Genomic DNA, 23,730 nt, shown 5'->3' on the forward strand with positions numbered 1-23,730 from the left:
CTAATGGAGGTTTGGGGCTCCGCAACTTGAGAACCTTCAATAAGGCTCTATTGGGTAAATGGTTATGGAGATACCATAGGGAAAGAGATGCTCTTTGGAGGGAAATAATCGATGGCAAATATGGGAGCCTGCTGGGAGGTTGGTGTTCCAATGTAGCAAGAGGGGCTCATGGAGTGGGTTTGTGAAAATTCATACGTAGTGGTTGGGAAGCTTTTCTCACTAATTGCAGGATGGCAGTGGGATGAGGCAACCAAGTTAGCTTCTGGCATGACACTTGGTGTGGCGAGGTAGCCTTGAAGATCACTTTTCCCTCTCTTTTCAGGATTGCATTTGATAAGGAGGCCACAGTTGCTGAAAATATGGACAGCTTCTCTAATTCCACCAATTGGTCAGTAAGATTCACTCGAGCTGCACAAGATTGGGAGTTGGGAGACATTGCTGATTTTTACAGCGCATTACAAGTGTCAACTCTACAAGCTGATGGAGAAGATCATCTGCTCTGGTTGCCAACGGGGAACAAGCGATTTTCAGTACGTTCCCACTACAAGGTACTGTCGGCACACCCCTCCATTGCATTCCCTTGGAAGTGCATTTGGAGGACTAAGGCTCCTCTAAAAGTTGCCTTCTTCGGTTGGCTAGCATCCCATGAGAGTATTCTGACTATCGACAAATTGAGAAGACGTGGCCTCTACCTAACAGATTGGTGCTTCATGTGCAAACACAACAGTGAGACAGCGGATCATCTACTTCTACATTGCGAAGTAGTTACGGTCTTATGGAATGACATCTTCACAAGATTAGGCTTGGCATGGGTAATGCCTAGTAAGGTGATTGATCTACTGGCATGTTGGAGAGGTGTTCGGGGAAAGGGGCAGATTGCAGACATCTGGAAAATGGTGCCACTTTGTCTAATGTGATGCATCTGGAACGAAAGGAATAGTCACTGCTTTGAGGATAAGGAGCGTTCACCGGAAGGGCTTAGGGATTTCTTCTATCACACTCTAGTTTTATGGGCATCCTCTATTGTACTGAATGGCACTACCTTTACTGAACTTCACGCTGCCCTTCGCAGCACTTAGTTTGTAGCTAGGCTCTTTGTATACCCCCTGTATACTCAGGTCTTGCCCTATTTATGTTTTAATATATATCTTTTTACTTATCAAAAAAGAAAAATGACAAATGACAAAAGCAACTGGCCAAACACTATAAAATGCACAGTAGTGTAACATACGTTTCAGTACTGAAATTGCTGAGTGGAAGAAGATTTAGTTCATTTGATTTTCTACTGCTCTCAATCTCAGCTTCACACTTTTCAAGCTTTGCTTTCAGATCTGCAGCCTCCTATAAGAAACAAAAAATATATATATACATACATGATCAGGGGAATACAATCACAATTGACTTGGGTACAAAAGAAATTCGGAATGGACTCCACAAATAAATAACAAAACCAGCTTTTACTGATGTGAAAGCATACTAAAATAAACATGTCATCATGAGGAATTCAAAGAAAGCACATAATGGGAACAATATGATATAGATTTGGAACTGTACACGGGTGAGAACAATAATAAAATTGTCTTAGCAAAATAAAGGGGAGGAGCTGACAAAATAATTGCTGCCTGATCCATTGAAATATTTGATGTCAATCACATACAAGTCAGAAAGCAAACCTTTTCAAATTGGCATCTTGCAGATACTTCCTTTTCAAGTCTCTCTTTGTAATCATTTTCAACTTGACTCAAATGTGTCTGCTTAGGACGGCAACAAAAAGCCAAAATCAAAACAAGAGGACAAATAGGCCACACTTCCAAGTTTTAAAAGGCACCAGATTGGCAGAGCAATTCACCTCAAGAGCTTTAATGACACCCTCAAGCTCTCCCGCCTTCTTGGACCATTCCTCAGAACTTTCTTTATATAGTTCAACAAGCTTATTTACCTGTGAAGTTGCGAACATTTAAATTAAAAATACGTGACCAGTAAAAATTAGGTAAAAATAAAATGGCTGTCCTTGTATTTTGTAGTCAGAATCAGAAACAACGGCCACAAAACAAAAAGAGCTGACATGGTATTATTAGAATAACGGTGCAACTAGCAAAAGTAAATGTCTTGCAGACCACTAGACAATAACAGAAATTAGATTACACTATATTTTTATGAGTCATTAAATTCATGAAAAAGCAAAAGTGTTCAATTTAAGAATACCGGAAGTATACAAGATAAAGACCTACTAGAAAGAAAGAAGGCACAAAAAAAAGAATGTCAATTGAGCCCATTAAATTCAAAAAACTCTTTCCAAAGGAGTACTGCAAAAAGAAATTGAGCCCCTCCATTGTTGGTTCTCTGTTCTAAAAAATTTCTATCATTTCTTTTCCTCCAAATACACCATATGAAACAAGTAGGAACTACTTTCAATGCTACTGCAATTTGTGAGCTGCCGGCTAGCCTGCTCTGAGAATCAAAAATGGCCCACCATTCTGCAAGCCATGACACATGCCAAACCAACCTGACTAAAAAAATACACAAGAAGGCAGTAGCCATCTTGCAATAGAGTAAGAGATTATCTATTGATTCCCCGTTCCTCTTACACGTGCAACACCACTCAACCACACCAGTGTTTTTTTTTTTTTTTCCAAATTATCCATTGTCATAATACTACCCAGAGAAGAAGCAACCCAAGAAAATAACGCAAATCTTGAGGGAGTTTTTTTTTGAGAAAAATCTTGAGGGAGTTATTATCATGGGGAATAAGAACATTATAGAAAGAATGAATGTTGAACAACCCTTTCTTGGAAGGGGCCCAAATAAGCTCTTTTTCACCTCATCTTTTCACAATAGTGGAATACAGAAAATTAAGGAATGATGTAATTCACCAACTTCCAAACAAGAGTTGTTCCAATTAAACTTAAATTCTTTTTTTTTTTTTTTTTTTTACACTGCTTGTCTAAGAACAAAATCTCAACAAATCACGAGGGTGCACAAGCCCTTGGCAAGAGGTTTCCAAAAATGCACCTCAGGTAATTTAATGGAAAGTTCCTTCAATCCGATAGCCCCTAGAAATTGTTTGCACCCAAGAGGATCGAGCCTTAGACCTAAAGGGAGCATACCACCAAGACCAGGGCCTTTACCACTTGAGCCAACCCTAGGGGTAAAACTTAAATTCTACAAAGGATGATCACTAGATAACACCAAAAGCTATGCCACGGAAGCATCCTTACGACAAGTCACATTCTACACCTCGTGGAAAGCTTCCTTCATAGCCATCTCATCACACCATAAATCATGCCAGAATTGGATCTTGGCACCCTCTCCCATTTCAAATTTAGCATGGTTAGATAACTTCCCCCAACCTTTCCTAGCATTCTTCCACTACCCCCACATGGTCCTACACCACCCACCAAACCAGCATTTGTAATTAGTATCTACTCTCCATGGTGCCTCTCATTCTGATAAATTCCAAATCCATTAGTAATGAGGATTCTGGATACTTGTGACATAAGTTTCCCAAATGACTTAGTACCATAAAAGAGAATGGCTCAAGCTCGATTGGAGGTCAAGAGTGTGGTCCGGCAAAAAACTAGAAGTCGTTCATATCAAGTTATTCATGAATTGCTCAGTAGTGCTTCGCCACCATCGTAGCAGGTAGAAATAGCTTAATGGTAGAGCATAGCCTTGAACTCGCTTTTGCTACATCTGCAATGGATTCCCTTAACCAAGCCACTACCTATGACTCGTTGGCTCCTTCTTCAAGAGGCACCTAGTCAAATAAGTTTGCCTTTGAGTTGCTAGAACCTAAATTAGGTTCAAATTTTAAAATAATCTATTTTAATAAAACCACTAGCTATCTCAAACTGTTCATTTCCTACTTCCTCCCATCCCTCCTCTTTCTCTCCACTATATCTATGCTCCGTCTCTGATTCTCCATCTCTTCACTACAATTGTTTATCTCCAACTTTACTGTAATTGCTTATTATGTTTACTGTATGATGTGTTACTTATTGAGCATTCGACTCATTTTTATATGTTTTTATGTTTTAACTATGCTAGGTGATGATCTTCATGAGGTTGAAACTACAGGACAGGACTTGGCCTAGGAAGACGAGGCAAAGGCCCATACAGTTTATGACATGCTCAATTTCATAATTTCAATTTAATAAGTTATTATTGATATGCACATGAGAATTGATTGATTTTAGTAAGTGTTTCTACAGACACTTTTAGATTTTAAGTATTTTAATAAAAAGATTGATTTTATTTATTTATGGAATCTTTTGTATCTGGCGCTGGGTTAAGAAGAAAAATTTTTAAGTCAAGGTTAGTGGCACATCGGTTTCCCCCTAGATTTTCTAGAAGTGATGTTCTTAACCCAAAGGGAATGGGGTGTTACACAAATACAAGATGATTAGAAAATCTTCCCATCATTTTCTTATGTTCTTTCATAATCCTACCCCACAAGGTCCTTGTACCTCTCTAGAGCACCACTCACCCCACACCCATATTTAGAGCCTACAACTGAACTCCACAATGCTTTTCTCTCAATCTAAAAAGGCCAGTGCCACTTCCACAAACTCCTAACCACCACCTGCTGTTGGTGACAATGTTGTCAAAAGCACTTCAGTCTTGGCGCTTAAGTGTGCTTCCCTTACCAAAAGCAGAGTGTATTTACAAAAGCGATCTTTAAGAGCACTTTTTATGGCTATTCGTGTGAGCTTATAGCACAGAAAAGTGCACTTTTGTTTTTTTTAAATATATATAATATCATTTCAAGGCCTAGAAAATTATGTAACAAATATTTAAAGTATTTAGTTTATATTAAGGTCATTTATGTACCATGGTGCCACATGTTATATCATATGCAACGTATAGGCTTTGAACTCAACAAAAAGTCCAAGTTGGCTTTCTAGATGGATTGATATTTGATTGTTTATGTTAGCATAAACAATCATTTTATTACTGAAGGAAAAAAAAGTGATTGATATTTTATTTATATTAAAATTATTTATCATCATTTTTCTATAAAACGCTTAACTACTGAATAAAAAAATTAAAGGTGACACATGGCAATCTATGAAGCTACCACATGTTTTAGATTAACTTTGATAGACGAAAAAAAATTAAGAGAGTCCTCTTTCTAAATTACTCATACCACAAGGGGTTATTTCTCCCAAAAATTTTAAAAAAAAACGTTCTAAGATCTTAAACTTAAGTACCCTATAGCACAGGGGTGTTTGACTAATATTTCCTAAATTTATGAATTACTTGATTACTTGATTTTCTCAGACTTTACAATACTCTAATGAACTGAGCTGCAGGCTAAATATATTATCATCTTGCTTCTCAAACCTTAAGTTTTAGCCTTGAAGCTTTGCACTTAGGCTCACTTATGGCAGCAACAATCTTTACAAAACCTAATTGCAATATTCTTCAACTGAGAAGGTAGTGCTTACCCTACTTGTTATGTGCCTCCTGAGAGAAGTAGGGTCTGACAGTGGAATAGAAAGGATCATAAGGGGGTCGAGCACCTACAAGTAATGTCCTCGTAGATGGAAGTTGAACGATAAAGACTATGTCGAAGGTGAAGGAGTCCTTAAAGGTGACAGAAACAATGGGCAGCAACAATATAGCTGTTGAGGAGGTTCAGGATTTGAATGCAGGACATGGCAGGGAGGAAATTATGGGTTTGTCGTTGGTGTCTTGTGAGGAGAAATGTCTAGGGTCAAAAGTACAGTTGGGAACTGTGCCTGGGGATAATGTTGTTCCCCTTGTTTCTCTTCCTCCCATAAGCAATATAGCGGGTTCAACGTCGGATTGGGTTCTGCATAAGGTTAACAAGATTTAGTTTTAATAAAAGCATGAAGTTAAAGCGTCTTTCTTGGGCAATCAACTACGACGCTAAGGGAGGGCATTGTGAAGACATCCTCGTAGAGGGAGTTTAGGGTGAAGTATTACTCTTATGCGAAACAAGGGGTTGGGGTTGGGGACGTGTGTTCTATTCCAATTCGGGCTTGATGTATTCCATTGTATTCAGGTTTGGGGTCATTATCAGCTTTCTAATATGGGCTAGGTGTTTTCTTATATAGGTTCAATGTACTAGGTTACTCCTATTGATATATATAATATGATATTCTGGGTTGCCCAAAAAAATACCCAGTTATTGGTTGCATATTCTAGCCCATACATATCAAATTCGGGCTTGATGTATTCCATTGTATTCAGGTTTGGGGTCATTATCAGCTTTCTAATATGGGCTAGGTGTTTTCTTATATAGGTTCAATGTACTAGGTTACTCCTATTGATATATATAATATGATATTCTGGGTTGCCCAAAAAAATACCCAGTTATTGGTTGCATATTCTAGCCCATACCTATCAAAAAAAAAAATATTCTAGCCCATACCTTCCCCTACCTAAGATGGGCTACTTTCCTAAAGAAGCTAACATAGCATAAACATAGAAAAAATTATGTATACAGGATAAACGGGACCACCACTACAAAGCAACAATAATTTTTTTCATTGGCACCGGGTGTCCAGGAATAGCATCCCAACTAATCTCAGGGGTGCACAAGCCGTAGGCAACAATAATAGTACTTCAAAGCAACAATTATAGTACTACTAGCATAATATTTATACAACAACACGAGCTATATATGAATTGTTTTTATTAAATGCCAGATTCATTCCAGCACTTGCTCTTTTTTCCAATGAGGATGGCTTTGGTTATAGTAAGATATGATTAACTGAGGTTGTTCAAACAATAACAAATCAAACTCCTCATAAAGAATCTATTAATAAGATTATTTATTCAATACTATTCAGAGATTGTGCATGGCCCAAAAAACTATGGAAATGGAAGTAAAAGGGCAAAAAAAAATACAATCGCTAACTCTTTTAATTTGCTAAGACTTATGTAAAACTTACTGTTGAGAGTTCAGCAGATAATCGGTCTTCATTGGCAGCAGCAGTATGTTTAGATGAACACAGTTCCTACACATGTCAAAGAAAAACCTATAAGGCACTTGCCACAAAATGAATGCCACGCAAAACAATTTAGAAGGTCCAAAAGAACATATCACACCTCTTGCAACGATGTTAGTTTTGTTTCTAGCTCCCTCACTCTTTCCTTGTTCCATTGTAATGAACTAGAGCATTCATTGGATTGCCTCTCGATCTAAAGCATTAAAAGAAAATTCAAATTTGGCACAACAATAATATTATTTTTTTTTTTTATGAGGAAATTAAAACAAAACTTATATTATAATAAAGCTTAGCTAATAAAATGCAACTTGTAAAGGCATTCTTACATCTGCAAGCTTAGTGGACATATCAGCCTCAAGATCATTATATTTTCTACGTAGCTCAGCGAGACTATCAACTTTGTCAGTCAACTCATCATTCAGCCAAACATTATGCCTCTCAATAAGCTCTTTCTCCTGCTCAAATCCAAACACAATTATGGTCCAAATAAACCACAAAAGAAAGCAATAGAAGATGGAAGAGAGGGTAAAATTAGGTACTCATAGCCAGAACCTAGCATAAACATACCATAAGAACAGAATGGATATTAAAAGCAAACATGTCTCTGAGTCCTTTAAAATTAGAAAAAAAATTAACCGTTCCTTTTAAGATGGGTCACAGTTAGTTTTAGCCACCAGACATTTTAAGAGAATAACTTTCATGATAAAGAAAATTCTCTATCATGAAAATTCTCTCCATACACCTAAAGTTTTCTCATGAGGAAAAGTGAAAACTTTCCTTTTGGTGAAGCTTGAGGTTGCTAAATCTTGAGTGGGATGGGGCATTCAAAATTTGTGGTTATAGAAGCTAAGGAGTTCAAGGTTTTTAGAGATGGGTTGCAAGTGTTCATTATCGAGAGAGGGAGAAGAGTGATAACAGAAATGTGTTTGGGTCTGAACACGGTTAGATGGTTCATTACATCCATGGAAGATTGTCTGAAAAGTGGGAGGAAGGTGTTCTATTCTGCCCATCGAGAAGGAGGAAGAGGTTACACTGTGCAGAGATGCTCCAACTTCAGGGGTGGGTACATGGAGGTGGTAGCATATGGCGGAGGTGGCCATAGAAACTCTATTTGTATACCAGAGGACAAAGATGGTATGGGATGGAGGATGTTGATGGAGGTGTTGAGGGAGGTGGGAAGAGGCCCTGCTTTCCCACCACCACCATGGAAGGCTGTGCAATATGCCTCTCGATCGTATAGGGAGGCTCTTCAACAGAGGCCTAGCAACCAGCTTTCCAATGTTAGAATGGGGGACAAACCAAGAGGTAGGGTAGGTCTGCTGAGAGCAGATTTTCCAGCTGCTACTAAGAGCGTAGTAGGAAATGGCAAAGAAAATGATGGCCATAATATGGAAATGGACGAAGGCGTGTTACAGGAGCTGATGGCACAAGTTAAAGCCATGTAGGAAAAAATTGAATGGCTTATCAAACGGGCGGAAGAAAAACGAGACATGGGCTTAGGCTTGGACCTGGGCCACGTTCCAGAAGTGCCTGTGGGTCAAGACTCGGTGGCTGGGCTGAAAGGTAAAGGGCTGAATCTCGGCCCAAGCCCGAGAAAGAAGTGGGTGGATACGAGGAGGAGGCTACCCATTTCATCCGAAATTTCGGCCAAGCTGAAATTTGCCATATCGGAGCCGATATTTGGGCCAAGGGTGACAAAGTCGACCCAGAAATTTTCGATGGACTCCAGGGAGGCAGACAGTGGTCCGATGGAGGCCAACTTAGCAATGGTTACGGAAGAGGGGGAATTTCTGGGCAACAACAAAGATTTTATGGACCTGTCTTCGTGTAACCCAATCTCTGTGGATGAAGAGCTGAACTCGCCGATGGGACAGAAAATGCCAACAACTTCAGAACTGACTTTGTGCAACCCGATGTCACTGCAGGAGATCTAGAGCACGCCGACGAGTGAGCCGAGAAGCGCTAGAAGGCTACTGAGTGTGATGGAAAGCTTTGGACAGACACAGACTAAGACGATGGAGGAAGAGGAACCCCTAGCAAGAGAAGAACAGCCTAGGCCTGGGGAAGATGCTGAAATTCTAGATATAGAAGGGGTTAAAGCTTCTCGGGTAGGGGAAAAAGTGGAAGAGAGGGAGAGAAGGGAAGTGGAGGGGGAAGGTTCAATGGTTCTGTTTGAGGGAGAGGACTTCTCAGAGGAAGATCCTTCTCCAATAAGCATGATAACTCCCTTACCTCATAATTGGGTCTTGAACAAGGTGATAGAGATGCAGAGTGTGGTGGGGATCTCGTGTGTGGACTACGAAGACCAATTTAAGTCACTGCTAACAACCATTGAGGCCAGTCACTATCAACATGGTGCAATATCAAAAAAAAGTAGGGAGTTGAGAAGGCTTACTTGGTCTATCAATTATGATGGCAAAGATGGAAAGGAGAGGAGTACAAGTCGTAGTATAAATAAGGGAATGGCTGTTTCAATTGTTAAATAAAGCCAAAAATTCTGAGTTGGAATGTACGGGGGTTGAATGAGGTTAGCAAATGCCTCCGGGTACGATCTTTGTTGAGACAATGGAAGCTGGACATTATTTGCTTGCAGGAAACAAAATTGAAGATTATTACAAGAAAAGTCATAAGGAGTTTATGAAGCTGCCAATTTGCAGGATGGTCCTATTTACCTTCGAAAGGGGCCTCGGAGGGAGTATTGGTTATGTGGGATAAATGGGTGGTGGAGAATATTGATAAGTTTGTGGGAAAATATTCGGTGGGATGCTCGTTCAAAAACTTCGAAGATGGGTTTGTGTGGGCTTTCGCCGGCATTTATGGTCCTAATTTGGATTGTGAGCAGCGGTTGCTTTGGGATGAACTTGCAGGCATAGCTTCATGTTGGGAGGTTCCATGGTGTTTTGGAGGAGATTTTAATGTGACTAGATTTCCTAGCGAAAGATCGGGGGAGGGACGACAAAACTTTGCTATGAGGGAATTTTCAGAAATTATTTATGAGCTGGAATTAATGGATATACCACTAATGGGGGGTGATTATACTTGGTCCTCAAACCAAGCCTGGTCAAGACTAGACAGATTCTTAATATCTCCTTCTTGGGAGGAATATTATCCAGATCTCTCTCAAAAAAGGCTCCCTAGGATTTGTTCGGACCACTTTCCCATTTTGCTGGATTGTGGAGGGATCCCAGGGGGTAGAAGACCTTTTAAATTTGAGAATATGTGGTTAAAACATGAGGGGTTTGTGGAGCTGGTGGGACAATGGTGGAGCTCATATCATTTACAGGGCAACCCGAGTAATGTATTGCCTGGAAAGTTGAAGGCTTTGAAAAAGGATTTGAATTTATGGAATGAGCAAATATTTGGTGATGTTACGCTACAAAAAAAAAAAAAAAATCTGCTTCAAGAGTTACAAAGCTTGGAGGGAGTAGGAGATGAGAGCAATCGCAAAGGGCAAGTCGTTGCTGATTTGGAAAGAACGATTCTTATGGAGGAAATTAAGTGGCAACAAAAGTCAAGGGCATTGTGGCTTAGGGAGGGAAATAGGTGCACGAAGTTTTTTCACCATATTGCAAAATCTCACAGGAAGTTCAATACCATTAAGTCCCTAAACGTGGATGGCGGTGCACTTACAGATCAAGCTGAAATTAAGAATCATGTGGCTGGACACTTTGAACATTTGTTATCAGAACCTCATGATTGGAGACCTACATTAGACAGATTAGCTTTTGAGCACATCGACCAAAGTAGTATGGTTTGGTTGAAGAGACCATTTGAAGAGGAAGAGGTACACATAGTAATCAAGAAAATGAATAGAGACAAAGCACCGGGCCCAGATGGCTTTACTATGGCTTTCTTTCAGAAGTGCTGGGAGGTGGTGAGAGAACATGTTATGCATGTTTTCCAGGAATTTTTCACATATGGTAAATTCGAGAAGAGTTTAAATGCTACTTTCATCGCACTGGTCCCAAAAAAAAGGGTGCTATAGAGGTGCAAAATTTCAGGCCTATTAGTCTGATGGGGAGCATATATAAGATAATTTCTGAAGTCCTGGCTAATAGAATGAGCACAGTTATGTATAAACTTATTTCTAAGACTCGAAATGCTTTTGTGAGAGGGCGCCAAATAGTGGATTCGGTTCTTATAGCAAATAAGTGCTTGGACTACAGGATCAAGTCGGGAGAGCCATGTATTTTATGCAAATTAGACATGGAAAAGACCTATGCTCATGTCAACTGGGACTTCTTGTTATTCATGTTGAGCCGATGTGGTTTTGGGACAAGATGGAGAAAGTGGATGAGACATTGTGTATCAATGGCTCGTTTCTCAGTGTTAGTAAATGGAGATTCGGTGGGCTTCTTTAATAGCTCACGGGGACTACGACAAAGTCATCCATTATTACCCCTTTTATTTGTCATCGTAATGGAGGCCCTAAGTCGAATGCTGACAGCTGCAGTGGAGGGGGGATTCTTGGCTGGTTTTGTAATGGGAAACATCAACATCTCACATATTTTGTTTGCGGATGACACATTGCTGTTTTGTGAGGCAAATGCAGGACATGTACAAGCTTTGAAGGCCATTTTATTGTGTTTTGAAGCGGTATCTGGGTTAAAGATTAATCTTGCAAAGACGGAGATAGTTGCGGTTGGTGAGGTGAGGAACATTAGAGGGTTGGCCAACATTTTGGGATGCAGAGTCTCTTCTTTGCCATTGAAGTATCTTGGCCTCCCCCTTGGGGGCTACATTCAAAGCCAAGGTAATTTGGGAGGAGGTGTTGGAGAAATTAGAGAATAAATTGGCCGAGCAGAAAAGGTTGTATTTAACTAAAGGGGGCCGGACCACTCTTATCAAGAGCACACTATCCAACCTTCATACATACTACTTCTCTATTTCCTCTCCCCGCCAACATAGCAACAAAAATGGAGAAACTTCAACGTGATTTTCTGTGGAGTGGCTTAGGCGAGGAGCTCAAATTCCATCTAGTAGGGTGGAATAAGGTGTGTACTCCGTTGAGAGATGGGGGCTTGGGGGTCCGGAATGTGAGAGCCTTTAATGAGGCATTATTAGGAAAATGGTTATGGCGGTATAACAAGGAAAGGGGAGCCTTATGGAAAGAAGTGATTGATATGAAGTATGGAAGTGAATGGGGGGGTTGGTGCTCTAAGGAAAGTAGGGGGGCATATAGGGTGGGGTTATGGAAGTACACAAGGAAAGGTTGGTGTACCTTTGCTAGTAACACTCGTCTGTGTGGGGAATGGCATGAGGGTCAGCTTTTGGAATGAAGTGTGGGTGGGAGACACGGTTCTAAAGAGGTTTATCCTAAGATTTTCAGAATTGCTTGGGACAAAGAAGCAATGGTGGCTGATTTGAGGGTAATAAGTAATGATACATAGGAGTGGAATATAAGTCTTACCCGGGATGCACATGATTGGGAAGTTACCGGGATGGCGGAGTTTCTCAGCTTGTTGTATAACACGGTTATTGATGCTACAAGTGAGGACAAGATAGTATGGAAACCTTCGAGGAAATGGAAGTTTTCTGTGTGCTCCTTTTATGATACAATTACTATGCAGCGAAGACAACAATTTTCCTTGGAAGAACATTTGGAGGAGCAAAGCACCTAAAAAGGTTGCATTCTTTGTATGGATAGCAGCATTAGGGAAGATTCTTACCATAGACAATCTAAGAAGAAGAGGCATAATCATAACCGAATGGTGCTGTATGTGCAGAAAGAATGGTGAAATAGTAGACCACTTACTTTTACATTGTGAATTCGCTCGGGAAATCTAGAATTATTTCTTCAGCAGAATGGATATAGCATGGGTCATGCCGGGAAGAGTGATAGAATTAATTGCAAGCTGGAGAGGAATCGCGGGGACACCACAGATTGCAGCTGTATGGAAGATGGCTCCTCTTTGTATTCTTTGGTGTATTTGGAGTGAAAGAAATGATAGACCTTTTTGAGGATCAGGAACGTTCCATAGAAGAGTTTAGGAGGTTTTTTTGGAAGACTTTATTTATGTGGGCCATTGCTCTAGAGCTGAATGGTCTCAGTTTCCAAGATTTCCTTGTATCAATCACTAGATCCTAAATAGGTGTATTCACATGTTTACCTCCAGTGTACCTGGAATATGCTTATTAATAAAATTTCTTATTACTTATCAAAAAAAAAAAGAAGACCCATTTACCAGATTGATTATACCTCTTCTTTGGAGCCCTAGATCCCCTAGATCCAAGTAATGAGGACCAATTACTAAATTTGTAAGGTTAGTCCATGTTACACATACTTGCTATTGGTACTCACTCATCCGCATCATTAGAACCAAGAAAAACATATACAAGCATTTTGCCCATTCTACTTTTTCAAGTTCCTTGATTATCTTCTATCTTTATGGTAAGAAAATGACCATTTACCAGGCAAGGAAAAATGCTAGACATAACAGGTTCTGCTTCTAGGTAGTCCATTACAAAACCATGAATTTTTTATGTGTAACAAGAACTTCATTTCAACAGGCAAAAGGCAGAGTATCAGTCCACAAGACATTACAAAACCATAAGTTGTTTTTATTCAAGTTAGTATTACCCTTCCTTAAACAATCACGTTTATTGCTGCCTTATCGAAAATGTGGCACTATCTATATTTATCCAGTGTTTCAAGGACTAGACGATGGAGAACAAATTTTGTTGAAGGGTTTAGTTAAAGGTTGAACTAAATATTATTCTCCTTTTCCTTTGTTTCTTCTCCTTTTGTATCACATTGTATTAAGCAACATTCAACAAGCCCTGTAATGTAAATTTTCTATCATGAGTCAAACAGGACACAGAACACGTAGAAGTGAGAGAAAAAATCCTATTTTGTTCTACTAACCATTTTCCTTTTAAGAATTTTGTTCAGTCCATTTTCCTAGATATGCTTAAGAGTTTTGAGCAGATCATTGTGATGGATAATGGAATTATTGTGGAGTTAACAAGCTCATGTCACTTCCCCCAAAGAGTGAATCCAGCATGAATAATCAACTAATTCCAAATAAAATCATAAATGAAAAGCCTATTACACTAAAGCTCAATAAAAAAAGAAAAATAAAAATAATAATAAGCTGTTTGTCTAGTCAAAGTTGTGTTGTTGAACAGCCTTAAATGAAACCATAACAATCATCTAAGATTTTCACCAGTGGAAGTGTCATCTCATCAGATGTGGCATATACTTCATGAAATTTTGAATACTTATAGAGTTCAAAAACAATTTATCAAACAACCACAACTCACTCGATCTAACATGATTTTTGAGAAGCAATAAATAGAACATGTTACAACCATCAACAGGTGCCTAGTCACAAGCATTTTTCATAATATAAGCGGATTTCCTAATCCCATTTATGTTCATACAAGATTCTAGTACTTCATAATTCTAGTTAAAATAAGACTCGTGACAATTGCTCCATAAACTACGTGTGAAATTGCAGAATTACATATTATGGAAACCCACGTGACAGTATTCAAGGGCACATCATATCAAATTAGGCCCCCAATATCAAGTTTTAGGCATTGCAAAGTATTAAAAGATATAATGAAGAAACATTCACAACAGATAGGGACGTACAATAATAAAAGACAATCTAAGGACGGCCCGGGAGAAGATAAGAGCTACAACATTACACCACCGTAGATACCTGTGCAAGACGAGAACATGTAGCCTGAGCACGCGACAACTCAGCCTCAATTTCACTCACACGGGACTCCCTTTGCGCAGCAGTGCCGGATAAGTTGACCTTAAGAATTATCATACCAAAAAAAAATAAAATAAAAAAAAAATGAAACAAGGTAAAAGTAATTGTTTAGCTTTAAACATACAAAAAATCCAACCAACATATTTGTAAAAGAAAAAGGACGTCTACAACTCACAATCTTATCAAGATAGCTCTTAAACGTGGCATTCTTCTCGCTTATCTCCAAATCCTTCTGCTCCACCAACTCTATCAGCTGCCTCTTCGACTTATGCAACTCTGACACCTCCGTTGTCAATCTCTCTATCTCACCATCCTTGCCAATCTACAAAATTTCAGATCCCTATTTTGTCATCCAAACATAGACAACACATTTGTAGGCACCCATGCACATAGGAAGAAACCCGTATAGAAAAAAGAAATTACAATCCAATAGATACGACTGGTTAAAGGTATTCTTACGGATTGCAAATGAAGTTGATGCTTTTGGGCCTGGACTTGGGCCAGGTCGGAAAGGCGCTGATCGAGGGAGCAGTGAAGCTGTGCGTTGTCCGACTCGAGCTTCGAGAATTCGGCGGAGATAGAGATGTACTTCTGCTCGAGGAGCGAGCAGGTCTGCTCGGCGGTGATGGCGGAGGCGTCAGCCTGAGCCCTCGCGGTCTCGACCTCCTTATACAGCTGGCTGATGAACGCGTCGGCCTTCTCCGCCACCGCAGCGGCGTCGTTCGCGCAAAGCGAGAACTCTTCCTCCGAGAGGAACAGAGGCATTTTCTGAAATCAAACCCCCACCCAATAGCAACGATTGGCGAGAGAGGAAGAGACGATAATCGGGGAGTACGTGAAGTGAGAAAGTGAGGGAAATGAAAAGAATTTGAAGGGAAGGAAGAGAGACGCAACAAAAGAAAAGCCCTATAAAGGTCCTCTCTCCTTTCCACCTCCTCTTGAGGTAAGTCGGTGGCTCGGTCTGTTCTTTCTTGCTCTTGGACTTGAACTTAGGCCCAGGCTCACTTTTTTTTATTTCCTTACATCATAAGATTCCTTTTCTAGCAAGTAACTTTTTATAGGTGAAATATTAAAATTATTTTAAAATTTTAAAAATTAAAATAAATTAAATTATTTATTATATTTTTTATAAAAATTTAAAAAAATTATAATAATGAAATAGAAATTTTAAATTTAAAATAAAAATTTTATAGTGTCAAATCTAACTTTAGGGCACGTTTGGATTTGAATAGTAAGAATATTTGAAAAGTATTGAGAAGTATTAAGAATAGTGGTAAATATAGACTGGATTGGGTTTGAGTCTCATTAAGAATGTTTTGAGTTATTTGGATTTATGAAATATATTAAGTTGTTAAGTTTTAAATAGAAATGTGAAAAATATAAGGGTCCATCAATGAAACAATTTATTAATAATGATAGTGAAATTATGAGTTTATTTATATATTGTTTAAAATAAATAGAATAACTATGAGAAACAACAATTGCTAACATCTTTTAAAAATAATTTTGCACACAAGTTTTAAAAAAAAAAACATTTTATTTAAATCTAAATTAAGCTAAAAATCAATTTTTGCTATATATTTTTTCAAAGACGCAGATACGTTCTTTGGCATTTTTTTTGGCACTCCTAAACTTATTTAATTAAATCCATTTGAAATTATAATAAGAATTAGAAAAAAAAAATACTTTGTAATGTTGTTATTCGAGAACTATTGAAATTATTTAATTCTAATCTTGTAAAAAAGTCAAATATTTATCATTTTTTAACACGAGATCATCATGCTCCCCCAATTGTAATGTTTTTATTGCTAGTGTGCTCATCAAACAATAAAAGCCAATTTCCTTTTTCTATATCTATTTCCACACACCTTCAACATCAATTCAATTTCTCAGTTTACATGTTTGCAAATAAAAAATATTAAAATGTAATGACATAAAGCTAATAACTTTTTTCAAAATATCTAGCTTTCGTCAAATAGAATCATATAATACCATAGAATTTAATGCAATAATTAATTCTCACTCCTATTTGCCCACATGCTTAGTGGGATTAAGACCCTTGCTGTTGCCATGGCCTGTGCAAATGAAGATGACATATAAAGAACACACAACATTTGCTCTGAATCATCTTCAACTATATACCCCAGATCCAAATTGGTAAACTTACACAAATATTATGCACGACACAACATCCAATGATAATATATCACTGCCTTGTTAGCTTGTACCCATTCATGTACTACAATATCTTAAACTGTTTCTTTAAAACACCGAATGTCCGCTCAATAACATTTCATATGAAAGAATGCCAATAATTGAAATAGTTTTAACATCCTTGGAATGAACAATTGTCATGACATTCAGACCTGTAATATCGCACCATCGGATACGGCAACATAAATCTCCTAATACTTGGAAAGGTAGAATCTATTAAGTAATATCCACTTGAAAATATAAACATTCCATTAATAATGTTTTCTTCAAAAATTACACAATACCGCTTGTCCATAAATTAATTAATATAAAATACATACCCTCAAGAGGCCATGAAAATTGGATGTCTATATAACTCAACGCTTTCATAAATACTCAAGCGTCGTAGACATTACCCTCCCATCCAGAGTATACAAGCATAAACATCATATTAAAATCACATGTTGCAATGACATTGTGGCTAACTCGATCATGCCGAGTTATATACATGTTAGTTACCTGCGCGGGCATCACTGCATCAATAAAAGTCCTATCGATTGAACTATAACATTTTTGTCAGCATGTCCCCTAATTTTGAGTTATGTATGTATAGTAAATAGGACCAAGCACATTGCAATTGTGTCAACCACAATTGTATTTTTCTTATGGAAGAGGAAGAATTTGTTATCTTGAACCATGGATAATGTCGTGGATTGCCAAGAATATAAAGCGCCACCACATTATCTTATGTTGGTGCTATCACTTCAGAAGCAAGGTGACATAGTGCCTTTATCACTTTGTACACATGGCGATTAACTATTTAAGTTGAATGTTGAAACCAGTCAGCTATGATTCGTTGGGCTGAGCCATTGTCGACTGTGTATGCAAACATTGCAATGGCTTCCTTCACAGAAACCTCCCTTATCGATTCGAGAATGGTATCCACATGTAACGTATTGCATAATGCTTGGAATACATATACTTCCATCTGAAACATGTTTAGACAATTTTTCAGGTGTCTATTGAGAATTGCACTGATACAATCTTGTCCGCGTATCCAGATATTATGCTAGAGAATTCACTCCACTACTAGCCCAACAAATTCTTGTTTTGTGGCGGCCATAAGTAGTGCTATGTTATTAAATTGGATGGGATCATTTCTCTACCACTCTTGCTATTCCTCCCACGTTGGATAGTGGTAGCTACCAGATCCTCCCTTGTTGGTATTGTTTGCCTCTACTTAGGGATTATCACCTGACACGTTGTTTGGATCCATGTGATACTCATTATTTGACCCACTTCCTTCATTCATTCTATGGTTTCAAAACCAATTAGCCCAAGTACATCTAACCATTTGCATACAGTTCAAAAAGTGTGAATTCCTATGTTATTAATAATGAATATTAGAAAAAGTTTATCAATTATGTCCCATATAATTTATCTAAAAAATCCATTTGATACTAATATTATGAGTTAAAAGAGACAGTAATCAAATTATGCAAATACTTCTTCGAATTGTTCATAGCACAGATAATAAAACATTAGCAAGCTATGCTTCTTTTTTTATCTTTTTTTTCTTTTCTTTTTTTTTTTTTAATCACCAAAGAAACATAGTTTTATTCATCAAAAGCATCAATTACATTAAAGCATCATGCCTAATGACTTGAGAAACAAACTTAGGAAAAGAATGTCACCAAATCACAAGATCATCTATATGCCATGAATGTCTAGTCAAACAATGAGCCACAACATTGGCCATCCGACCCCTATGCTTAATAGAAACTTTAGGAAACCTTTGTAATAGCCTCCTAATCTCAAAGGCCAAATTCTCCCATATAGACATAGATTCCTGATCTGTAGTAAGTCCTTGAACCACCAAAAGGGAATCTAGTTCCACCTCGAGCTCAGCAATTCCCAAAGGCAAGCAAATTTGCAGGCCTCTTAACACAGCCAAAAATTCAATCTCCATCGGATCTGTTACTTCATGTTCTGGTTTACTTGCTGTGAAGATCACCTGACCACCTTCATCTCTTAGAATCATTCCTACCCCCGAGCTGCACTGGTCCTGAAAGATAGCACCATCAATGTTAAGTTTCAAGGCCCCTGCCTGTGGAGGAGTCCAATTTCACACAGGCTTTAATCTCTTTCTCTGCTATGCTATGGCTGATTTCTGTTCTTGTTGAAATGAAAAAGCATGATCCATAACTTGCTAAGGAGACAATCTTTGCTGCTCAAAAAGTAGTTTATTCCTTCTGTGCCATAACCCCCATGTGCATAGAGCCATTTGTTCCATCTCCCTTATCTTATTCCTTAATGCCAGCTGAAGCATAATCTGGACAAAATCTAATAAGCTTGAAACATTCTGCAGGAAACTTAGCTAATCCAACAATGCATCCTTAAAGGTCACACAATTAAGCAAAACATGATTTGTATCTTCTTCTTCCTGTCTGCACCATGGACACATAGCATCTGTCACCACCTTTTTAAATAGCAAATTCTTCAAAGAAGGTAAACCCTCTTTACACACCCTCCATACAAATATTTTCACTCCAGTAGGAATCTGCATTTTCCATATTTTCTTCCACATTGTTGTTTGGTCTTCTCGAAATGATACCTCACCTTCTTGATTACTTGCAGCAGCATTCAGGAACAGTCTATAGCACTCCTGACACTAAACTGACCACTCTTCTCATGTTCCCATACCAACTCATCAGGCCTACTAATAGAGGTTAACACCAAATGCAACACTTCTTCAGCTTCCCTTAGAGGTAAACATCTTCTAACCTTTTCCACATCCCAACTTCTAGTTCTGTCATCAATTAACTCAGAAACTTTCCAATTTAATTGGGATTGGGTAATGGAATCCGAGACTGACACCAGTTTATGGTTTGGTAACCAAAAGTCAGACCATATATTAATGGCCTTACCATCTCCAACCCTCCACTTACAACCTTTCAGAAGATAATGCTTAGCTTCCCATATACCCCTCCACACAAAAGAAGGGTTTACTCCTAGCTTGGCCTTTTTGAAACTTGTTGAATGAAAGTATCTAGCTTTATATAATTGATGTAACAGCAGACTCTCTTCTTTAAGTATACGCCAACTCTGCTTTGCAAGAAGGGCCAAATTAAAGGTCCTTAAATCCTTAAAACTCATCCCTCCATGCAACTTAGACTTACACATCTTCCTCCAACTAACCTAGCTGATTCTATTTTCCTCTTTTCTTTGCCCCCACCAAAATCTAGCTATCAATCCTTTCAACTTAGAACACAAAGAGGCAGGCAATTTAAAGCATCATGGTGTAAGTTGGAATTGAGAGGGCTACTGCCTTTATGAGTACCTCTTTACCCCCTTGAGATAACAGTTTTTCCTTCCACCCTTGTAACCAAAAGCAAGCTATGCTAATCATATATGGTACACACCATTATTAACATAAGTAGAAGATATCACATCCATTTATATAGTTTTCCTGATGCATGTTTCAATTCTTAAGAAGTAGTTATCTCATTCAACCATGAGCATATGATACTAACAAAAGCTCTTCCCATTTTCCCAAGGTAGGTATGGAAGAAATATAACAATAATGAACAATGAGTGTAAGAGAGAATATGTAGATAAAAGTACCTATGTTGGATCTTTTTTTCTAAAATTCAACATGAACCAAAGTTTTGGCTCTCTCTCTCTATTAGACATTGAATAATTGAGTGTAAAGTGGCTCCATAAATGAGAAGAACACTAGCATAACAACCAAAATTTTCAACAACAATTTCAAAATATCACTACACACCTAAAATTCTCTCACAATCGAAGACTATTTCTTCTCAACATAGAATCCCCAAATATTAAACAACTGTCTCAAATTTAATTGTCTAAAATAAAACTCAACGACAAATAAACAACAGTCCTAGCAACAACTAAACACAACAACTCAACAACAAGCAAATAACAATAATGTTAAAACAATCGAACACAGTAAAATAAAAAGAAAAATTGAAAGCCAATTCTCAAACGCATGTCATGGCAACCCTCTAGATCCAATCCAATCTGCTATCCGTGGCTATGCATAAGAACATGTCTTGCATATTTTTGTGAAGAAAATGCATTGATGCCTTGTCATACATTGCGCCATCTTGCTAAATAACGCATCCGATCCACTTGAGCCTTCACCTTTGCTACGCTTTCTACTAGATTTGCCAAACATCCTCTCCTCCAACTCAGTCCCAATGGCGGCGCTGGCGGCCATCACTTCAAGAGCTCTACTAAATTCTGGGGAAATGCTACTTCGAACAGGCTCCCTTACTCTACGACGTGTGACCCCCGAAGAATTCCTCTAACTCACACCTGGTGTACTCATGTCTGGGCCATCTATATCCTATGTGAATCCATAGCAATTCCCAGTACAGGACCCCGTGCCCTTGCCTTCTTCTCAAGGCTGTCCTCCTCATCCGACGTGGATGCATAATGGAGGATCCCTGTGGCAATAGACTATCTTAAAATGGTGCATAGGAGATCGTAGTCTAGATAGCCATGAGTCTTGAATTTCCTCCACTACCCATGCACCTAACCATAGGACACGGTTATGTAGTATAGTATACATGCACAACATTACAGAAATCAAAGAAATGTACTGTGTAATAAATGATGTCGAGTAAGTTAAGTTCAGTTAATTGTTTATAGATATTGCCCTAGCTTATTGTTCCTCCGTGGCAACTACAGTCTTCGTCTGTTGATTCCAACCCATTCCAGTCTGGCTCAGAAAACAATGAACACTCATAACCTCTGCCTCAGTCGTTTGATTTTTCCCTGAATTTGGTTAGGATCAACCGTCTTCCTCTCAGCTTGAGTCACCTTTTTTGCAAGTTTAACGTGGTCTCGGTTGGTGATTTTCAACCCAACAAATTTCCCCTCAATGGTCTCTTGGTGGAGAATCTCTACCAACGTCTCCTCCATATCAGCAGTCCGTAGTTCACTGGGGTTCCTCCCCTTAGGATCCTCCATCAAGTGTTGCTCAATGCACAAATAAGAATCCAAAATCCAATCCCCCTTTACTACTATTGGTTAGCAGTTTAATACTTCTAAAGTGTCTCGGTTAGATACTCCTTGTGTAATAAAAAGTCTCCTATTAACGCAAATTAGGATATCAGGAACATGATAAAACATACAGAAATTTCCAATCCATATGAAATTATGACAATGTAATGAATGTGGCCAAATGAACATTGAAAATTGTCCGTACGAAAAGAAATAATAGCTTCCATAATGCACGAGTGGAATATATGAGGTTGTATGGCTGTAATATAGATAAAAGACAAAACATATCAGCAAGCCAAAACACATCAGACGCAAAAACTCTCATATGAAAAACATATAAAATCTAAAGATATCATGTTCTTCAGAAATCATACAAGGCAATTTTCTTAAGGCTCCGAGTTTGAATAGGAAACCCCAAAAACTGGAAGAATTGTGAAAAGTACTAATTCACGATGCAAAAATACTACAGAATAGCAATTATAGTCGGTTAGCCATTTTAGTAGTCCTTACACACACACACACACACATATATATAGCGAGCTTGGTGATCGGTTAATTTCTAGTTTAATTGATAGGTCCTCTTTTACAGTAACAAAAAAGAGGGTGACTGCTCAACTTATTGAACTGACATTAGCATTCAATTGTAGTTTAATTGGAAGCCACCATTAATCATATCAAGAAAACCATATCCTATCCGCCGCAAATCAGTATTTGAATGCACTCATCGTCATAATTAATAAAGACTAGTACTAGTACTACATCTAAAACTTCCTCAGCATTACAAAATTGTTTATTGCCTTCCATGACAACTGTTTTATTGAACATTCAAGCCTTGATGAGCACGAACAAAGCCCCAAGTATTGTGACTTTTAATCCTTTGTTGCAACAAGCACTAAAAATACTCACAAATAGTTGGGAGCTTATCAATAGATGAGAGGGTTTTTATAAAATGAAGTCATTTCTTTTGGGTATAATAAGAACGCAACTGATCTAGTTTTGTAGCATTCTATAGGGCCATCTAGTTTTGGGTATAAAAAAATAGAAATAACAATTGTCTATATATAGTCTGTAAATATAGCACAGTAGAATGAAAATATATTCTTTCTCCTAGGTATTGTGTCGAATACTTGATATGCATCTCCCTTTGGTTTGTTTTTTTTTTTTTTAGGAGAGAGGATGACATTTGGACCCAAGGATGACATAGAATAACTTGGAGTTACATTGCAAAGACTATTGATATGTGTTTTGTCCTTCTCCAATGCTTTGCAAATCTCCACATTTAGATAAAATGGTCGGTAGAGCTTATAATTTGAACTAAAAATGGAGTGTCTCCAATCTTTCTATCTTTCTTTTTTGGGATTTCAAGTATTTGAAGGATAAATTTGTTGGCTCCATTTTTTTTTTTATAAATGCTCTCTCTCTCTCTCTCTCTCTCTCTCTCTCACACACACACACACACACTCAAGCACACATACGGTAAAATACACAAACATGAATGGAGTAGGAAGAGCACAAGAAGTCAATCAATGCTCTAGTCAATTCCCTAAGAGAGCTATTTATGTATATATATTTTAAAGAACTTAGGAAGTAAGGCACTAGTACAAAAGCCAAAAGGCCATGTGGTGTATAGGATCTATTTGATATTATTATTTAGGTTTAGAAGAAAATCATGGCTAAAAAGTACCTAAAACTAAAAGGGTTTTTATTATTATTGATGAATTTTCTATTGTGACTTTAGAGTTTCATGTGGACACAAGAAATGACTCCGTAAAAACAAAGCATGCTTCTTTGAAATATTTACTGAC

At 38.1% G+C, this 23,730-nt stretch overlaps 1 protein-coding gene across 1 annotated transcript in view; it reads right to left on the reverse strand.

Moving 5' to 3' along the window:
- Positions 1-15,660, reverse strand: part of LOC122297266 (nuclear-pore anchor) — a 51,956-nt gene extending 36,296 nt beyond the window's left edge. The window contains exons 1-9 of the mRNA XM_043107279.1: positions 15,161-15,660; positions 14,877-15,023; positions 14,645-14,743; positions 7,304-7,432; positions 7,078-7,170; positions 6,921-6,986; positions 1,850-1,939; positions 1,674-1,751; positions 1,232-1,341 (exon numbers count right to left, since the gene is read on the reverse strand). Of these exons, the coding sequence (XP_042963213.1) occupies positions 1,232-1,341; positions 1,674-1,751; positions 1,850-1,939; positions 6,921-6,986; positions 7,078-7,170; positions 7,304-7,432; positions 14,645-14,743; positions 14,877-15,023; positions 15,161-15,466 (1,118 nt within the window). The 5' untranslated portion in view covers positions 15,467-15,660. The remainder of the gene's footprint in view (positions 1-1,231; positions 1,342-1,673; positions 1,752-1,849; positions 1,940-6,920; positions 6,987-7,077; positions 7,171-7,303; positions 7,433-14,644; positions 14,744-14,876; positions 15,024-15,160) is intronic.
- Positions 15,661-23,730: the final 8,070 nt, after the last annotated feature.

This window comes from Carya illinoinensis, chromosome 15 (genome assembly GCF_018687715.1).
Source record: "Carya illinoinensis cultivar Pawnee chromosome 15, C.illinoinensisPawnee_v1, whole genome shotgun sequence".
In the NCBI taxonomy this organism is placed as follows: domain Eukaryota; kingdom Viridiplantae; phylum Streptophyta; class Magnoliopsida; order Fagales; family Juglandaceae; genus Carya; species Carya illinoinensis.